The 20,153-nt window shown below is 46.3% G+C and overlaps 1 protein-coding gene across 1 annotated transcript in view; it reads right to left on the bottom strand.

Annotated features, from left to right (window-relative positions):
* The window catches only part of NECAB2 (N-terminal EF-hand calcium binding protein 2), an 86,103-nt gene that overhangs the window by 9,048 nt on the left and 56,902 nt on the right, over window positions 1-20,153 (bottom strand). The window contains exons 4-5 of the mRNA XM_074839515.1: window positions 16,230-16,255; window positions 12,639-12,736 (exon numbers count right to left, since the gene is read on the bottom strand). Of these exons, the coding sequence (XP_074695616.1) occupies window positions 12,639-12,736; window positions 16,230-16,255 (124 nt within the window). The remainder of the gene's footprint in view (window positions 1-12,638; window positions 12,737-16,229; window positions 16,256-20,153) is intronic.

Raw genomic sequence — 20,153 nt, 5'->3', positions numbered from 1 at the left:
ATTTCTTTTGTGGTTCCCCTCCTCCATGGCTTCTCCCCCTGTGCACACCCCTGCCTGCAGCCAGCAGCCTGCCCATAATGAAGGTTGTAAATATATTAATCAGGCGCTCTATAAACAAGCTCTGCTATAATTACAGATAGGTTTTGATTAACTCTCGCACCCAGCCCTGCTCTGATTGCTGGTGCTGGGGATCTGACTGCTGCCTTGGCAGAGGGTGGCTGTTACCATGGGCTGGGGGCTATGTCCCTCCTCATGGATTTAATATAGACCTGCAGGCCTTTGGGAGCTGCTGCGGCTAAACATGGAGCTGTGTGCGCTCCTTTGAGTGGCTGATTGGATTATTCTTTTAATTAAAGGTGTGGGTTTTCTGGGACATGATTTGCCCTGCCGAGCATGGGGGCTGGATGCAAGCGGGGGGTTGGCCAGAACTGGGGGCTGCACCCAGGTCCCCATGCCCTGAGACCCCCACAGCTGCTCCAAGCACTACTGCACAGCAAAGAGACAGTAATTCCCCATTAATATCCCTTTCCAGCAAGATCTGCAACACCCCTGCCTTGTCCTCTTCTCCTCTGATAGTCGTCCAAACCACGTACCACATCCTCCCAGGATGTTCCAAGCCCATCGACTGATTTCACACTCACTCCATGCTCTTTATGCCACCCTCAGTTTCCCTTCCAGAGGTGTGAAGAGTGCACCACCATTTTTCCATTTCAATCCATACATCAAATAAATGGGGTAACATGCTGCTATCTACCTCCACCTTTCTGCTGCTCTCCAAGACTCTATAGTCTGTCTCCTGCAAATGCCACCAATTTCCTGATCAACCCTTCCCATGCCTCATGTGAACTCTCCCTAGCACACGAACCTGCTCCTTTTGGAAAATCGTATTTATGAAAGTGCATGCAGGCTATGAGAGGATGCGTAGTTCAATGTTGGGATTTTATTACGTAACTACAGCCTATAATCTTGGTCGAGCTTTAGGAAAAATTATACAGGTGGTTCCCACGTTGATTTAAATCCCCTTAACTCCCTACATCTAGATTTGCTGGACAGATGGATGTTGGGTACAAAGCTACACCAGCCAATGCAGAGGAATATTGAGGTGTCCATGAAGACTGGATGCTTTTTCGCAGGCCAGTAAGTCCAATAGCTCTGAAATTAAAGCAACAGTGGGTTCCCCCCCCTCTCCCACTTAACTAACTCTGGTCATTTGCCAACCCAGCTGTGACATTTGCTCTCACAAGCTGGTTCTGAAATGCATGTGCTCAGAGGCTTTTCAGCAATCCCTCAGGCTCTCCTCTAGCAAATGTCTTATTTGGCATTGCAAAAACAAGTCATTAAGAAGACCAGCTCCAAAGGAAACCTTCCCATTGTCTTATTAAAACATTTGTCAGTCTGTCCTAGGGAGATTTAATGAGGTTTGGTCTTATTAATTCCATCCTGAAGAGTTATTTCCTCCTCACTTCACTTGAGAAGTTAAAATATTTATGGAGATAATATAATAATTGCTGCTCAATGAAGCCACTTTGTCCCAGAAGCTCTTGGAGAGGCGCAACTCCAAGCCTGCTCTTTTCCATTCAGCTAGTCCATTAGTTCAAAGCTAGAAAGACTTTGGCATCTGTGCTGGCTTTGAGTGGTGGGTTTTTTGGTAGAGGGCGAGGGGGCTACAGCAGCGGCCCCTGTGAGAAACTTCTTGAAGCTCCCCCGGCTCTAAGTCAGACCCGCTTCTGGCCAAGGCCGAGCCAATTAGCAATGGTGGCCACGTCTCTGATAACGTATTTAAGAAGGGGAACCTGAGAGGGGGTTGGGATTTTCAGGATGAGTTATGAGAAGGACACCTGTGTAAGCACCCAGGTCAGTGGAAGGAAGGAGGAGGAAGGGGGGGAGGTACACTGGAGCATGGAGCCCCCTTGCAGCCTGTGGTGAGATGGCAGGGCCGCCCCCCACCCCCCGTGGGGTGACCGGAGGAGCAGAGATCAGCCTGCTGCCTGTGGAGGACCCCCAGGACTCTGTGGGAAGAAGAAGCCCCCGTTGCTGTAGTTTGGCCCTGGGAGGACTGCAACACATGGAGGTGACCCACGCCGGAGAATCTTGAGAAGAATGCATCCCGTGGGGAGGACTGTCTCCTGTGAGAGGGATGCCATGTGGAGCTGGGGATGAACACAGAAGAGTGCTTCCCCCCCTCTTTCAGGAAGAAGCGTCAGACTGACTGCACTCCCCATCCCCTGCCCCTGTGCCCCTGGGGGAGGAGGTAGAGATATCGGGAGCAAAACTGAGCCCAGGAAGAAGGGAAGGGTGAGGGAGGTGGTTTTAAGATATGGTAACACTTCTCACTGTCCCATTCTGTCTGTTGTCTTTTGTTTTGAATTAAAGTGATACCTTCTTTTTTCTTCCCCTAATGAGCCCTGTCTTTTGCCTGTGACCATATGGGTGAGCAACCCCTCTCTGTCCTTATCTTGATTCCTGAGTCTTTTGATGCATTTTTCTCCTTCCCAGCGCTGGGGGGGAAGGGGTGAGTGAATGGCTGCGTGGTGCTCAGTTGTCCTTTGGGCTCAAACCACAACAGCATCACAGATACTAGCCTGCTGCAGAGTGTTTTGCTGGCAAGTCTTGGTTGAGGAAGGAGCATGGTGGCCACCAAAGAAGCAGAAGAGGGTGAAAAAAACATCTCTCCCTGTGCTACTTCACCAGCCACCTGGCCTTGACGTCTGCTGCTGCAAATAGATGGCTGCATGCATCTGCAGTAAGGAGCAAACATAAAAGCCTCATTGAAAGGATGGCCTTCTGCAGGAGACAGCTCTCAGGAGAGCCTCAGTAAGCATCACTGTTCGACAAACCAGGGCATGAGCCAGAAACATTGAAGAATGAGAGAAGGAAGGGGTGGGAAAAGGACAACTTGCTTTAGCCATAAGTAATTAGGGAAATATTGCCCAGTGCTGGGTCCTCTGGTCAGTCAGCCGAGGTCCAAGCCCCAAATCCCACCCCTCTCTTCACATCACAGGCTTTTTATGTGCCTGTCATGCACCTTCCCATGCACAGTCGGTGCATATATTGGGGCACAGGCTGCTCAAAGCCCTGCCACAGCTCTTTCAGCTTTCCAGTTCCATATACACTTGCCCCAAATCTGCCCAAATTCTGGCACAAGTTAATGAAAACACCCTTGGGATGTGTTACCTGTGCAAATCACAGCTGGGATTTTGGTGCCATTGAGTGCTTGGACTTACCAACACCAGCATCGAGCATCCCTCACTGGGCATTGCAAGTGATGCCTAAACCTGGGGTCTCACGGTCATGTTCCTGTGGGTATCAAATGACTGAAAAAGGAGATTTTCAATGTTGTTGAGCATCTCAAAGCTTCTTTGCTGGCATTTTTAAAGGTCACTATTTAGCTCATTAAGACTACAGGATGTAAAATATAAATGATTCTGTGCCACCCACAGACTTGAAGACCCCCCCCCCGCGACAACCCCACCCTTCCCCTTTGCCTTGCAGCATTATAGTCTGACCAGCGAGGTTTTCCAGCACTGGTTTTCAGAAAGATTGGCCAAATTGGCTGACATTTACCAAGCCTGAGGGCATAGATGGCTTCTCCATTTTTTATCAACTCCAACCACGGCCGAAGCACACCCACAGAGCAATGGCACCGAACCAAGGAGGCTTTTCAAATGGAAACCAAAGCCCATTCTGTTTCACCCACACTTTTCCTCCAGTTAAAAAAAAAAAAAACAACCAACAACAAACCTATTGCCATGCCATGAAACACCCCTGTCAAACCTCATCCCAGGATGATGGAGAGGTTATCTTCCACCCACTCACCCCTTTAAAAACCAGGCATGTGTTGTGCTGTAACCTCCGAGTGGTTGATTTAAATTCGTTGCTCATAATTGCCTGTTTTCTTCCAAGAGTTATTTTCTTATAATTAGAATAACACTCAGACCCGTCTCTTGCTCCTTTCCCTCTCCCTGACTCTTAAATCCCTTCAAAAGTGGAGACCCAAAACTGATTGCCTGGCACATAATCAGTAGAAGAAACCTGAAGAGAACAGACACTTAAATAGTTGATAAATGAAAGCATTAACATATGAAAGACCCTCAGCCTTCCTGAAACGGCTCTAAAAAAACAAATGAGACACCTGTTCAGATAAAAAAAATGGCAACAGCATCACATGGGTTTTAAAAGTATTTTGCTATAAAATTTTCCTTTTGCAAATCTCAATGTTGGACTCTTCTCAGCTCATGTTTGCCTTGTCTGGTCCTGAAGATCTCCTGCCAGGGACCCTTCCCAAGCAATTTATCACAGGACATTCCTCTTCTCATTATTAGAAAATCTTGCTGCAATATAATCCTATAATTTCTCATTTCAGCCACCTGGATGTGAAGGGCAGGTAACTGTTGGCCCATGTATGTGCTATACAGCACAACCCTGAGGTCACCTATGGATCAAGAGGCATATGGCACTTTTGCACCCTGGACACTTACTGAGCAGGCAAAGAACAGACTTGGAAACGAAGCATGGCCTCCTACTTCTGAACACCCTGGCTATAATTAGTCTTTCCCTTCACACAAGTTCCTAATTAGCTGTATTTAGTATCCACAAGGCAGTAAAATAATACATACTTTATTTCCGTTTTCCAAGGGAAGTACAGATTTTGTTTTCCAAACAGGACCTACTCAAAAGACCCTGTAGATGTAACAACGTGGGATGGTCAAGCTGCTGAAGGCTCTGCCTGGTTGTGCCAGCTGGTTATGCATTGACTTGGTCCCTGCCTTTCCTTCCTGTGACTCCTTCAAAGCTGCTCTTGGGCTATCTGGCAAGACCACATCATTGATGTCTGGTGAATTTATTCCCTTCACCATACAATTTATCTAATTCCAGGAGCAATAGCCTTAAAAGAGGACGGAGGATGAGGAAAACTATGTCCTACAGGAGATCTATGAGAGCTGGACCCAGGGCAGCACGAACAGGACCTCCAGAGAAGATGCTCTTTCTTGTCAGAGAGAGAGGAGGGACATGAATTTTGCAGCAACAGACAAGCAGAAGAGCAGTGAATAAACATCTTCGTCTAAAAATAAGCTCCAAGAGAGACCTTCTTAAGATTCATCTCCCTGCCAGCCCCGCTGTGCTCCCCGGCAGTCTGGCAGCCCAGCTGGATCTCACGCACAGCCCTGCGGGGCTGGCAAAGAAATCACTCCGGATGGCATTGCACAGAGAATCGGCTTTCTGGTCTGGAGCCTGAACAGAAAAGTTGGGAAAAATTCAGTTCTTGCAGAACTGGAGTAGCACTTTTTGCTTTAAATTGCAATGCAATATTTTCTTAAATGAATTTCAGAGAAGACTTGCTGAAATATTTCTGAGAAGCTAAACAAATATGCCTTGTTTCATTTTAGATTATTATTGAACTATAAAGTTCCATAACTTTTCCAGAAATCCACATATTTTTTTTGCTATAGAAATTCATACTGAAATTGTTCAGAAATGTATCATTAAAAATATATGGAAAGATGACTTTACCAATTCACCGCCCGATCACCACTCCTTTCTTTGTTCAGTCAAAACCATTCACTGTGAATCCATCTTCAACTGCATTATAGGAGTGTTTCAAAGCTGGAATTTCATCATAAAATGACCCATCCAAGAAAGGGGCAAAAAAGCAGCTAATAATCCCTAAGACAACTGCTTCCCCATCAGGGCAGGTCTCTGTGCTGCAAAGGTGAGGATGGATGATGCTCTGAGCCCCACAGAAAAGGCAAAGCAAACATCCTGACCCTTAAAAAGAGCCAAACGCTTCCAAGGGGGAAGATGATGACAAGGTGTGCAGGATCTCCTGGGGTTCAGCCAGGTACAAAGTACCAGGAGATAAGCTGTTCCCGTGTTCGGCGGCAAGGAAGCCAGAGAAACACTTCTCCAAAGGACAGCCTGATTGTGCAGTAGGGTATGAATTTGCCCAGGAGGAAAGATGGAGAAACAGATGTGCTGCATTGCAGTGGGCTTCAAGCCCAGACCAGGAAACCTCAGCTGAAACTCATGTAACCATCATGGCTCAGTGCGAGCCAAGTCGGGGCCAGATCGCGATGTCTATGGGAAGTCCCAAGGAGCTCACACTGTTTGGGTTGGGGACGACCCAGAGCTGTTACACCCTGTCACGGGCCAGTCTCCTGCTGCAGCAAAGCACTGCTGCAGGAGCCTCAGATGACCTCGGTATAAACACCAAGTTTGTTCAGCAGAGCAGGAGAAAACCTGCTCAAGTAAAATGAAAGGACAAGATAAAGGATTAGCTGGAGGGTGGGAGGAAAAGATTATTTTTAAGGATTATTTCTACTGACTATTTTATCTCGAGGTGTCATCATTCAAAAAAGAGCAATACCATATTTGGCAAGCTTAATTTTGGCAGGTAAGAATGCAAATGAGAACACTATATTGCTGTTCTGGACTGTGCTATAAAACAAAAAAAACCCATCCATCATTTTTAGCAGCCAAGACTGGTGGCAGATGGTGCTTGCTCTGGGGCTGTAGCTGAGCTGCTCAAACAAACGCTCCTTTGCAGGTGCCTGAAAGCTGGGGGAGACCCACGGCCACGCCGGCACCAGCAGCGGGGAGAGGAGGTTTGCTGCAGCAGCTCCTGCCGAGCCCCAGGAGCCCAGCATCTCCTGTTCACTGTGATGACATGTCATAAGGTAGAGACAAGAAGGTTGAATTGCAGCTGGAACAATTTAACTCACAAATAATGTATGCAAACTTATTCACCTGTATGTATATACCTCTGAGCTCCCTAGTGCTGCTGGAGCATCAGCAGTTGGTATTGAAGGTCAGCACACTCCATTTTTCCTTTATGATTTACATATTCTCTCATCTAAATAATGATTCTCAGGAGGGAAAATGTGTTTGCAGCTAGTTTGGGTACAGTACCTGTCCGTAAGACACACGTGTAGTATTTGGCACCCTGACACGAGAAAGCTCTCAAGGGGTGTGTGATGTGTCCCCACTTTTGGTCACATTTCCTCTTCAGGTCCATTAAATGAGATAAAAAGGATTTGGGCAAGTGATAGACTAGCAGTGGAGCTGGCAGCAAACAAAGAGTAAAACACTGTCTTTCATGTCTCCTCTAGGACCGAAGGTGATGCTGAACATCAAGCAGAGGGTAGTCCAGGGCCACCCCCCAGGTCCTCAGGCCTCCTCCATAAATGCCTCCTGCTGCCCCTCACTCCTTCCTGAAGCCAGTCTCTGAATCCCCCCTAATTTGTCAGCACACCCCTCCCCTGCTCTGCTCACCCCATTCCTGGCCCTTGCCGAAGCAGAGCGGCGCAGCCTTTCCTTGCACCATGTTCATGAGCACCAGAGAGATCAGCTCCATTTCACTCCAGTATGTGCATGGCGGGGGGGGGGGGGTGTTGCAATTTCAGCCCCAATTTTGGGCAATTTTGCTTTCCAAGCACTCCCCTTCCAGCTGGGACAGGGCACACACCAAGGACGGCCATCAGTGCTTTGTGGAACTGCCTGGTGCCCAACAGGAGCATCTCCAGGAAGGAACCATTTGACCTTAAATCTGAGCTGCTTCATCCTTGAGGTTGTCCCTCACTCAGCATTTTTGGGACTTCTTTGCAGCTTGCTTTTAAAGTTTGCCTCACCACTAAAGGTCAGCCTTGCTAATGTTTCCATGCTCAGTGCTGCAAAATGTTTATTTGGCACAAGCGGGGAGAAGGAACAACCCCAGTGTGGCCCATGGTGGAAGCTTCTCAGGTTCAACCACAAAATGTGCTTTTTTTACCAAGCTAAAGCACATTTCCCAGGGGTGTGTGGGTGAGAGTGTTTTTCAGTGGTAACCAGCACCCCAGCACCGTCCCTCCAGCTCCCTAGCCACTGTCGCCCCTGCCCCTGGCCCCCCCCGAGGCTGGCAGGGATGGTGGAGGCATTGGGTGGGCACCGTCCCACAGCAGGCAGCCCGAGGCAGGGGGTCAGAACACAAGGGACAGGATCCGCCTGGCTCTGGTCCCCCAGCTCCCACCATACCCCACACACACCTTTCTGCACCAGACACACAAACCGTGTTCTTCCCAGTCACGTTGGTTTTGATATTTGCAACTACACTATAAAACAGTAAATGAGAATTATATAAGAACATCTCCTGCTGTCAGTTTTTTTTAGATCCTGAAAGTTCATTTCCTTTCTCTCCAATTTAACTTTGCATTTCCCATCATCATTGGCAGTCATTTCAACGCGGCACGGACATCACTGTATTGGAAAATAATTACAATGACAGATTTTGTTTTGCTGTACGAGACCTTCCACTACTGAATCTAATTACTGCTGATACTTTATGTGCTCCTCCAGCATGAGATAATTGCTGCTTTCTCTTTTTATGAGCAAGAAATAATCAGTTGTCTTTTAAGGTGAGAAATATAAACAGCAATTAAATACCATGGCTATCCAGCCCCTCTCATCAGCAGGCACCTCTCCTCAGAGAGCCAACACAGAAGGTTAGGCTTCATTTGTCATTTGCACCAAATACTTTTTTTACTGGAGGTGAGAGGGAGGGAATAAGGAACTCTCTCAAATGATCAATAATTTTCTCCAGCTGATGAAATACTTATTTTAATACAGAGAAGCAGCAGCATCTCACAAGAAAAGCAGTTTGGTTATAAGTCACAGTGCTCAGCATCAGCACCAAGCCCTTTGCAGGGTCTGACCTCAGGGAAAAGCTGCAGAGACAGCAACAGGCTGGAGCATTGAGGGGCACAAAACCACACTTGGATCCTACCAAAACCTGCTGCTTCAGCAGTCTTTTCCCTGATCCAGTGTTTCTAAATATATATTTATATGTATGTATCTCCTAAACATCGTGACATCAGCATGGGGCCCTTGGTTACAGCATCACACGTGGAGGAGATGGAGCAGAAGGAGACTTTTATGCGGGGACTCATCAGACAAGTGGGAGCTCACACCAGGTTTTGCAGTCCTGGGACGGATCTTCTCTCTGGGGCTGAAGCCTTATCCTGTAGTGTGGTCCCAGCCCTGGAGCAAACAAAACACCCCTGCTGAGGTGGGGTATGGGAAAACACATCAGCTGGAAACTGGTGAGAAGACCTCAGCCAGATTATTTTATCAGTTCAGATCATAAGAAGCCGCCTTATGACACTCTGTTTTAGCAATTCTGACACTAAAACCAGAAAGTCTAGTAAACAAACACCTTTTTTTTTTGTTTGTTTCAGGGAAAACATATAGAGAAAAAACCTCACATTTCAAAAAAAAGTACTAACGGTTTGCACTCAGGAAAAGCTTCTGATGCTGCCTGCAAGTCTGTCCTATGTGGACACTGGAGATGACTTTCTCTACCACCTACAACAGCTTATTTTCTGGTTTTGTTTTGTTTTTTCCCCCTTCAGTTCTTTATTTGAACAAAGCACCTGTGTTTGAATAATTCATTGATGAGGTTTGTACCACTTTGTTCACAAAATCACAGCAGGGAGCGACGTTTTTAAAATGAAATACTTCTTTGCCAGCTCCTCTCTGTGAAGGAGTCTTGCTCCATTTGCTCGCTTGCCAAAATTCTGCCAGACTGATAAGAGCAACACACCCCACAGGCTGGTAAAATGGAGTGATGAGGGGATGCTGGGGTGGCACCCCTTTGTCTGGCTTTAACCATCTAGAAAGGAAATGTCTGCATTTGACATGAAGAGTGTTGTGATCCTTCAGCATCACAGGAGGAAGATGCCTCCAGTGCTCTGGATCTCGCCAGTTCCCTCCATAAGATCATGATGGAGGTGACCAGCTCAGGTTTAGGTAAATAAACTTTACTCATTGCAATTAAGGCAGGTGGATCCTGCCACGAGTTGCTGAATCAAAGAGGGAGAAAGATGCTCATCTTATGAAGGCAATGGATGGGGATTATGAATAACCATCCTGCTTCTGCTGCAAATTTCTTATGCATGGTAAGAAATGCCTCAGATGCCTAACTCATAAACAGGGAATAAGCCATCCTCCTCTTGCAAAATACTGGGAGGAGTTAGTCACATATATTAACGTCACATTCGAAAAGCAATGGTGGAAGGCATCACAAATAGCAAGTTGGAGTGAATTACTGAGATATCTATTAGCATGTTAACATGTGTTTAAAATACATAGCTGGTAAATCTGACTGCCAGAAAATTTGCTAATAATGAATATAAATGAAGTATGAACAGACTCAGCAACTTAATTAGAAAAAATGAACTATTACTGTTGTCCTCGGTTTTTTTACCCTCTCATAATGTTGATAAAAACTTCACAAATACTTCAGACAGGTCAGTGCTTGGACAAAGACTTTTGCCTCTAGTTTATTACGGCAAGACATCAACACGGGAAACACGTGGCTTCACTTTCTATGCTGCCCTTCTCACAAACATTAAAAAGGATGGATTTCGATCAAGTAAAGAAATCAGGCTCTTTACTCAGCATCCAGGGGGGAGAGAAATTTGCTGTTTCCCATTCTAACTCCTACAGCTTCTTATCATTACCACATCTTTAATGTGGAGTAATTTGAGTTTCTCCTTTAGCTTCAAAGATAAATGGAAGGGAGATTTCAATTTGGATTACTCAGAAGAGGGCTGGAGTTGAATTGGGAATTCCTTACAGGTGCTTGGAAAAAGCAAAACCTTCTTCCTTGGCTTGGTCCTCAGTGCACCACATTACTGCTCACCAGTGAAGAGGAAGACTACTTTTCTCCCATAACATAAAAGAATCACAGAATCACAGAATTGTCTTGGTTGGAAAAGACCTTGAAGATCATCCAGTCCAACCATCAACCCAACATTAACAGTTCCCAACTACACCATATCGCTCAGCACTGTGTCAACCCAACTTTTAAACACCTCCAGGGATGGGGACTCCACCACCTCCCTGGGCAGCCCATTCCAATGCCCAACAACCCGTTCTGTAAAGAAATGCTTCCTAATATCCAGTCTAAACCTTCCCTGGTGCAACTTGAGGCCATTACCTCTTGTCCTATCGCTTATTACTTGGTTAAAGAGGCTCATCCCCCCTCTCTGCACCCTCCTTTCAGGGAGTTGTAGAGGGCCATGAGGTCTCCCCTCAGCCTCCTCTTCTCCAGACTAAACCCCCCCAGTTCCCTCAGCCGCTCCCCATCAGACCTGTGCTCCAGACCCTGCACCAGCTCCGTTGCCCTTCTCTGGACACGCTCGAGTCATTCAATGTCCTTTTTGTAGTGAGGGGCCCAAAACTGAACCCACTCATCGACGTGCAGCCTCACCAGTGCTGAGTACAGGGGTAAGATCCCTTCCCTGTCCCTGCTGGCCATGCTATTTCTGATACAAGCCAGGATGCCATTGGCCTTCTTGGCCACCTGGGCACACTGCTGGCTCCTGTTCAGCCGGCTGTCAATCAACCCCCCCAGGTCCCTCTCTGACTGGCAGCTCTCCAGCCACTCCTCCCCAAGCCTGTAGCGCTGCTGGGGGTTGTTGTGACCCAAGGGCACACCCGGCATTTGGCCTTATTGAAACTCCTCCAGTTGGCCTCAGCCCATCGCTCCAGCCTGTCCAGGTCTCTCTGCAGAGCCTCCCTACCCTCGAGCAGATCAACACTCCCACCCAACTGGGTCTCATCTGCAAATGATGCAAATAAATGATGCAAAAAAAAAATGATGAAAAGAATGATGCAAATACCATTGAAGGTAGAAGTGGGAGAAGGATTGATTATCCTGAGGTAATAAATATCACCACTACAGCCCAGTTACTTATTAAGTGCTATAAAAAGGACAGACAAATGGTTTCAAAGAAACAAGAGCTCTATAAACATTTCTCCTGGTAAGACACCAAATGAATGGTGCACCTCTCAGCGGGGATGTTTATCTGGCACATGAGTTCAGAATTTCTAGGTATTCACAAATAAACTTCAATATGCCTCGTGATCAGTGTCACTGCCCAGTAGTCCATTATGAACAGTATCATTAAGGTACGTGGTGTATTTTTTAAGAAACTACACATATAAAATAGGACATTATGTCTCAGTTTTGGCGCTTGCATGATTCCCCTGTAGTCCTTCAAACACACAGCCCTCTAGTTTCTAACACAGCAGCTGCACACATGAGCGACCACATTTCTGGAACTCTGGATGCTTTCCAACATGGAAGCTATATTTAATGGCATCTCTATAATATGAAGTTTCCAAAAGTATTCCCAATGACTCTAATAAGAGCTCATGCATTCAAAATCTCACCTAAGAGACCCTGAGACATCTAAAGACAATTTGTCTGAAGATCCCCTTGTCTGAAGACAACTGGAGCACCTTCATACTCAGGCAACCAGAGCGTAAGCCATGGCACAGCCAAGACTGCCTGTCAGACTGAGGAACGGTGCTGAGAAGGCACGGTGCTCTGCAACAAAGCCTCCATGCCACCATCTGCGTGACACTGGCACCTTGGTCACAATCTGGCCAAGGTTTTCAAGATTCATCTGCTGTTAACACACAAAAAATCCACTGCCATCATGTTGCTGCGATGATCCACTTACCACACAAATGCAACAGCACGAGGAGACAACACTGCTGAACAGGATAAACACCTTCAGATTTAGATGCTCTGTTAATGTAACATTTGCACTGTTTGCTCTGAGCCCATGGAGGATAAGGCACAAGTAAGGCGGACTCACCCGTTTGGTGTAGTCCATTGCCTTCAGGATGGAGAGGTTCAGCGTCTCCAGTGAGGCCAAGACATCTTCGTAGTCTCCCATATGATCAGCAAAATAGTCTGGGAAAACCAAGAGGGACATGATGGGAACTGTTGATGTAACTTAACACTTCAAGGCTACATTACACCGCAAGGTTTATTTATTGGTGGAAAGAAAAACCTGAGAGGGTGGTTTTAGGTATATTTTTATATTCTGTATCCTGAGACAAAGTCACAGCTTGTCCTGCAGGGATGGGAAGCGGTGAAATTCCCACAGAGTTTAGGACCATTGCAAAAAAGAGATGTAAGGCACAGTAGCTCCCACTGAAAATAACTTAGCAGGTGCTTTATTTCCATCCCCGCTTCTGCATTTGACCATATTTTGGCTCTTTTCCTCCTATTGCCAACATGGAGGGAGAAGTCTCAAAAGAAATCCCCTTTCCACTCCCTTGACAGTCTTTACCACTCAATGAACCCAAATACCTGCCAGGTTTACCACAATTTATATGAGCTAAGACTGGCCTTACATCTTTTCCTACATTCCCATCACATTTGCACTTCAGCCCACAATCACAGGTTGCACAGACTTCTGAGAGCAAAATATGCCTCAAAAGGAAGAAAACGGAGCTGCAAGCTGGGCCCAAAAGCACATGTTCTCCACGGAGAGGGAGTCCACGCTTTCTCCGTGCCATCCTCATCCCTCCTGAGGGAGGGTGATCCATGCCAGGCTGCACAGCAGCTCCAGCAGCAGCCAGTCTCAATCTCAGCCACTCTTCACTGATGTAAAATACAGCCAAAATCGGTGTGTCCCCACACGGCCAATGACTCCATGACACCTATGAGCCCTGGTGCAGTTTTGTGCATGAGCTACCGAGTCCTGAATTCGCCATTCACAACAGAAACAGCAAGAAGTGAAGCAAGGCAGCAAGGCATGCAGTGAATTTGCAGCGTAGATGCAAAGTTACCCAGTTTCTGGGTGATTGACATAGACTACAGCTAAAAGCTGTTCCTTAAAAGCCACCAGTGTTGTTCCTCAGCGCTAGGACATGAAGCTTCACACCGAGGTGACATCTCTGAGGAATACAACAAGACATAAACTCCAGGAAACAATCCCACTAATTAGGTTCTCTTGGCTTAATTAGAAGTGCCTATAGCTATTTACAGCCCGTGAACATATCCAAGGGGAAGAAGATTTTGGCAGAAACTGGAATGTCACAGCATGATTGACAGCAGCTGTTTGCTGTTCCACGATAAACCAAACAGCTTGTTCTCACTGCAGCATATTTACTCGTGTTATTCTTCTTATCATTACTTGACTTGGGAAAGAAAAACTGAGCAAATCTTAAAGGTAAAGAAAAACTATTTTTATAAGTCTCAAAATAAAAAGCTAGACCCATACATTTCAGGAGAAATGAGCTACTGTGGGCAAAGCACAGCCCTCAAGACGAAGGAGTACCTGGGAGGAGAACAGTGTTGACTTAACGGAAGTATTCAGTGCTACCATTTCAATCTCATTTATTCACAGGAACATCTGAGATCAGCTCTTCCTATCCTACATGGTTCTTGCTCATGGTTCCTACACGTCTGTGGAGAGCAGTGGGATCAGTGCCCAGGAGATGAGCCCCATTGAACCTGGGGCTGGTGCGGGAGGAGGTGGGTGACCCCCACCCACCTCTCCCCAGCAAAGCCATCGCTCACCAGCTCAGTAGTCTGCACTGGGTCAATGTGCATCTCCCATTTCTAGAGCACATCTCAGCTGGCCGGACAGCTTGTACCATTCCATGCAACGTCAGTGTGTTTCATTTAATCTGAAGGGTGGTAGGTACAATTTGGTAGCTGTACATGCATTTTCTGGGTATATTAAGCATTGCAAGCTGTCCTACGCTCTGGGGGTGAGGGGCTACACAATCACATTTAAGTCAGCCTAGGTGCTGGCGACTGTCGGCAAGAAAAAAACCCAGAACTTTGTAAGATACTACCTGATACAGATTAAGCCATATAAAATTTCTCATATAAGCTGCAGGGATCAAGAAATCCCTTTTAAGATGCTCTTAACATCCTACAACATGCAACCCATTTTTGGAGACAGACCACAGCTTCCATTTAGCCAAAATAAGGTTTTATATTTAAACTAACACTTAGAAGAGTAGCAAGCAAATAATAAATTGCAGGCAAGGGCAGGTATTCAGCAGATAATGGATCTAGGCAGGATCTCGTGCTGATCAATCCTTCCCCCAGCTTCCCACAGGAGCTGATGGGTTTATCTCCCTCCTCTCCTGGCAGCTTCACCCCCTGGGGAGAGGCAGTGAGGTGGGATCATGCTGAGTGACAGCCATGTGATTTTCTGATTTTATCAGACTGATGGAGGAAACAGGGTGGGGTCAAGCAATGACATTACTATCCTTGAATTTCCTGGCAAAGTTGATGGTACAGGCTGTGAGGTTTTGGTTTCCTGGGTCAGCTGGCAAGGACACCTAATGCAATGAGAAAGGAGTGATGGGAACAAGCCCACCCTATCATCAGCAAACCAAAAGGATTTTATGGAAGATTTAGTTTATTGTGTACCAAAACAACAAGAAGTGGAGATAACCAGCTAAAAGTGTGCTGCAGGCTTGAATGCTCAAAATCCTGCTGCATGCTGTGGTGAGAAAGGCAGGGTGTTGGCAGGGGCTAAGTACACTGGGAGGAGCGAAACCCTAGGCAGACCCGGCGGGCTCTGACGGACAGAGAGGTCTTAAAAGTGTTGGGAGTAAAAAATAACTGTCTGGTGCTGACACAGGCACCCCAGCAAGCCCCTTTCTGGCTCAGCCAACCTCTGAAGGCTGTAATTAGTGGCAAAGTGATGAAGGTAAATGATGAGGACCTGCCGAGATGGCTTCACATGTTCTTCAGCATCCTGGAATGGGAGGGCAGGAGAAGAGGTGGATTAGCCCTCTGCAAGGCCACACACCTCTGTCTCCCCATCTCCTCCCAAAAAGCTGGAGCGCAGGAGATGTTTCCCAATAACATGTGTCCATGGAAAAATATACCCGAGTGAGCAGCAGGAGCCCTGTGTCACTTCCCATCGAGGCAAAGCCCTTCAGAAATCCTGTCAGGAAATATACCCTTTCTGGTCAAGGTGTGGGACAAAACATTATCAGAGATTTTCTTTTCAGCTTTTAATTTCTGCAAGCTGTGGGAGGTACAGCAGAGGTGGTGTACACCTTAGGCACCTGCTGGGAAACACGAAGGTTTGCCTAAGGAGAAACATATTATGGGTATTGCAAAGGAATACTGGTTTATTGAACTTCAGAGCGGAGCTGGAAGCCATGACATTGTCAGAAATTAAACTCTGCCTTGTTACTGAATGGGACCACGTGCTCTGCTCAGCTCTGACTCCATTTGTGTTGCAAGAAAATGAAGAAAATCTTTGCCAGTTTTCCTGTGGAATAAGGGATGAAGCAGCAGAAGTGCTGAGACCCCCCCAGCTCCGCAGCGGCCACGGCACCACCAGCTTTGTAACAGGTTTCGCTCATCCTTTGAAAGCACACATGCACGTAGCGATTGCTCGTCCCGAGAGAGGAACCACACTCACCACACAGCTCCTTGGTGTCCACATTGCTGGAAGAGGGGGAGGACGAGGCAGGGGAGGAAGCAGGAAAAAAAAAGAGAAAGAAGATTTTAATGTAAAGGACAGACAAAGGATACACTTAGGATTTCTGCAGGCTTAATGCCAGACACCCGCCTGCAACGTCACCCGCCCCCTCAGCATCCCCCTGCCACCGGTGGGGACAGCCTAAGGAGAAGGCAATGGTTGGTGCCACTCAGGGCATCCACACACCTCTGCATCTTCAGCATTCACGCAGTTGGGACAAGTTCACACGTTATTTTGGGTGTTCCCTGAGGGGGACCTGCGTGTCCCCCCTCAGGGGTGGGCCTGTGTCTATGGGGGACTCTACCCACTTGTCACAGCAACTCCTCTGCCTTCCTCCCAAATATCCACCCTGGCAAGGCACGCGGTGTGGAACAGGAATCTGTTTGCTCCCATTTGCTTGGAATAAAAATTTGCAAAATTTACTTTCCTAGAGGAATCAGTTCTCCCAGTTCTGCCCCTGCAAAGCATCCATGGGGCTGTGCACAGTTCCTGCTCAGGACTCCCTCTGGACAAAACTGCACAATTACTTCTTAATACAGGAACATTTAGTTTGTGTAATGAAATCTCAACAGACAATCTGCTCAGGAAATAAAGGTTGCTGCTAATCTCTTTGTGCCTCAGATTCCCACACAATTATTAGTGCCATTCAAGCACTGGAATGATCTCTTAATAGAATTATATTTTATCAATCCATTGATGTCCTGAAAAGCTATTTCTTTAACTAAACTCATCCCTGCTCTGTCTGACCTGTCAACATAAGTGAATTAAGGAAAGAAATGTTTTCAATACTGCTTTTGTTAGCAGCATCCTCCTGCAGCCCTGCCCCAGACTCCAAAATCCTCCCAACCACTTGACCATGCCTTGACCAACAGGTCTGCTCCAAGCCCACAGCACCTGGGCTCTTCCTTCCCTCCGTGACCTGAAGCTTTCACTCACTGCTGGCTCTCTCTTGGTATGAGACATCCTTCTGACAGGATGATGTACGGTGGGAAAGCATTAATTTGCGATTGCTCTTCGCCACCAAGGCCACGCTCGAACCCTGTCATTGAGGATTCACAACACAAAGCACAGTGTCTTTGCAGCAAGCTGAAGTACCCGGGAAAATCTTATCTCTGCTGAAATCTTTTGCCGTCCTCTGCAGCGGGCTCAGGCATCCAAGTGAGCAGAGCAGCCTCACTGGGCTGTGTGGCAGTGGAACGGGGCACAGGCTGCATTTCCCACTCAGATAACGTTATCAAGAGAGCTTCTCCCTTAGCAGAGAGACTAATATAGGAGATTTTTTTCTTTCTATTTAGGCTCTGCCTAAGAAGATGCAAGTTCCTGCAGCTCAGAGACCCTGCTGGCCTCTCACTAGATGCATTTCATCCCCTAGGTGCATTAGCCAGGTGCACGACAGCCATGTAGAAACACATCTGTGTGCTGGTGATCTCTGGGGAGGAAATTCCCCAAATTCACAGTGCCACTCGAGCCCAGGTTCTCCCTAAAAGCAGAGCGCCAGGTGATGGTACTGGGGACCCCTTCACCACCACTCCTGAGCTGTGGGACCTGCCGGGTGCTGGAGGCAAACACAAACATCTCGATCCTGTGAGATGCTGGCTGCCAGAAAGGTACCACCCAACCCATTCTCATGCTGTAGAAGCACATGTTACTGAATCACGCAACCTTTTGGGTAACTGATATCTGTCACGGTATAAAAAAGTCATCTCTCATCTCAGACACCTTCGTGGTGCAGGATACACAGCGTGGCAGCAGCTGGCAGCAAACGCGCTGGCACAAGCTTCTGCTGGAGGTGCAAGCGGCACAAGCATCTCTGAAAAATGAGCTTTCACAGTACTTTATCTTAATTCCCTCAGAGATTTATCATCTTTCTAAAACCCTGGAATTACTTCACTGAATCCTACAAAACTCCCCAGGGATCCTGAGAGCTCAATTTCCCTGACTTGACGTTCTAATGCCCAAACTGAATATGCAGATCTGAAACGCTACCCCAACGAGCCGACTCCTGATCAAATAGTCCACAGCTTTGGCAGCCTGTGATTGCTAACACGGAACCTCAGCAATTCACAGGCAGAGAAAATTCAGGAGGGGAAGAAACCCAGATGCATTTCTAACACTGGCACAGCCCCATGCCTGCCCGAAGACCACGGTTGGTCTTTTATCAAAGCCCTCGCCAGCACAGAGCATGGAAAGTCAACCGATACTCTCAGGCACATGTACAGGAGTAGTTTTTACAACAGCATCACCTGCAAAGTACTTAATACTTTTCAGAAGCCAGTTAGTGTTTATAAACACCTAATGAAGTAGTTATGGGTTTGCAGCTAGGGCACATCACTGAGAAAACATCTATTATTGTATTCCATGTGGTTTTGCATTCTAATAATTGATCTGCTGCTGTCAAAAATGGCCTTTTATTTCCTCACACCCTGCCATCATATTATTTAACTTAATTGTGCTTGAATGTTAACTTGGCTGAGAAGCTGCTTTTAATGTTAAGACATCTTGTGTTAAGAATAAGCCCAATTAAAGAAATTACTGAAGTAATAAGCTGACTTAATAAAAAATATGATAATGTTCAGATGAAAATTTGTAAGGACAAATCAATGAGTACTTGAGCGTGACCCATGGCATTTCTTGGGATGTTTCCATCCCACAGGAGCATGTCCATCGGGAAGCTCACTGACACACAGCCACATCCCCATCAGTGTTACAGGGGCTTTATTGCTCGACATGGGTGCTGCACAGCTGAACATGCAACACAAGGGATGTACAATACCCAGATAGAAAACAATTTACAAGCTGCTCTGGTAGTTTGATGCTAACCACCCCATAGGTTACGCCAGCAGGATATTTTATGATACAAATATTCAGGATCTGGGTTTCAAGCCTTGTGAAATGGGAGGTGGTGGCTCCCCACGAATACCCTTGCTGTCCCTACCCTTCATCCCAGCACTGCCCTTCAGTGGAGATTTTTAGAATGGTCACATATCATGAAGCCCTTCAACATGAAAACATTTAGGTGAGCATTAGTTACCAATTTTTTTCAGCTGCCAAATATTCAATATTCCTGTAAGCCACAATAAACTAAAAAGAAAAATCGTTACAAGTTGTTCTCATTTTCTCAGGGAAAAAAAAAATCTTTCAGCTACCAGAACACTTGGTTGTGCTAGCTTTTAATTTTATGCTTTCTTACATTAATAGTATGACTAATTAAATAACTTATTGAAGCCATAACCCATCTAAGCAGAATATAATAATGTTCAAATGAAACTTTAAATGAAGAAATCATTAAAGACTTCTGTGTTATGCAGGTTTTTTCTGCATAGTAGAGGCCACATCTGATTTCTTTCCAAAACAAAAATCTTTCTTTCAAAGTAGAAAAAAAATCAAGAAAATCCAAATCTTTTTGGTTTCAGGCCTCTTTGTTTTCCAACCAAAGAAGCTGTAACATGGAGCAGCACAACCTTGCATCCCCAATCTTGCTGGGGATGTGCACCCTCTGAGATTATTTCCCAAGGCAAAGATATACTTTGGAGATCCTCCATTTGCCACTTGGGACCTAATTTCTCTGACAGAAAGACAACCAAACACAACAGCTCAGCTTTCAACCTAGAGCACCTTCTGAAAAATCAATCCAAGCCATAAACTAATTTGGCCACAAAAAAGACTGTTTATTGCTCACTGCCCACCACTATTTAAATACACTGGGATAATTTGACCTGATAAACACATTGACAATAGGGAAATAGTTTTTCCTGCTGGTTCACATCCAACTATTTCAAAGAAAAAGAAAAGTTCTCAAAGCGTGATACTCCTCCCTTGTACGTGGGAGTTTGAAGAGCAACAACCATGCTGTGAGAGCATCTA

This window comes from Strix aluco, chromosome 14 (genome assembly GCF_031877795.1).
Source record: "Strix aluco isolate bStrAlu1 chromosome 14, bStrAlu1.hap1, whole genome shotgun sequence".
NCBI lineage: Eukaryota > Metazoa > Chordata > Aves > Strigiformes > Strigidae > Strix > Strix aluco.
This window is presented reverse-complemented; position numbering and strand designations above follow the sequence as displayed.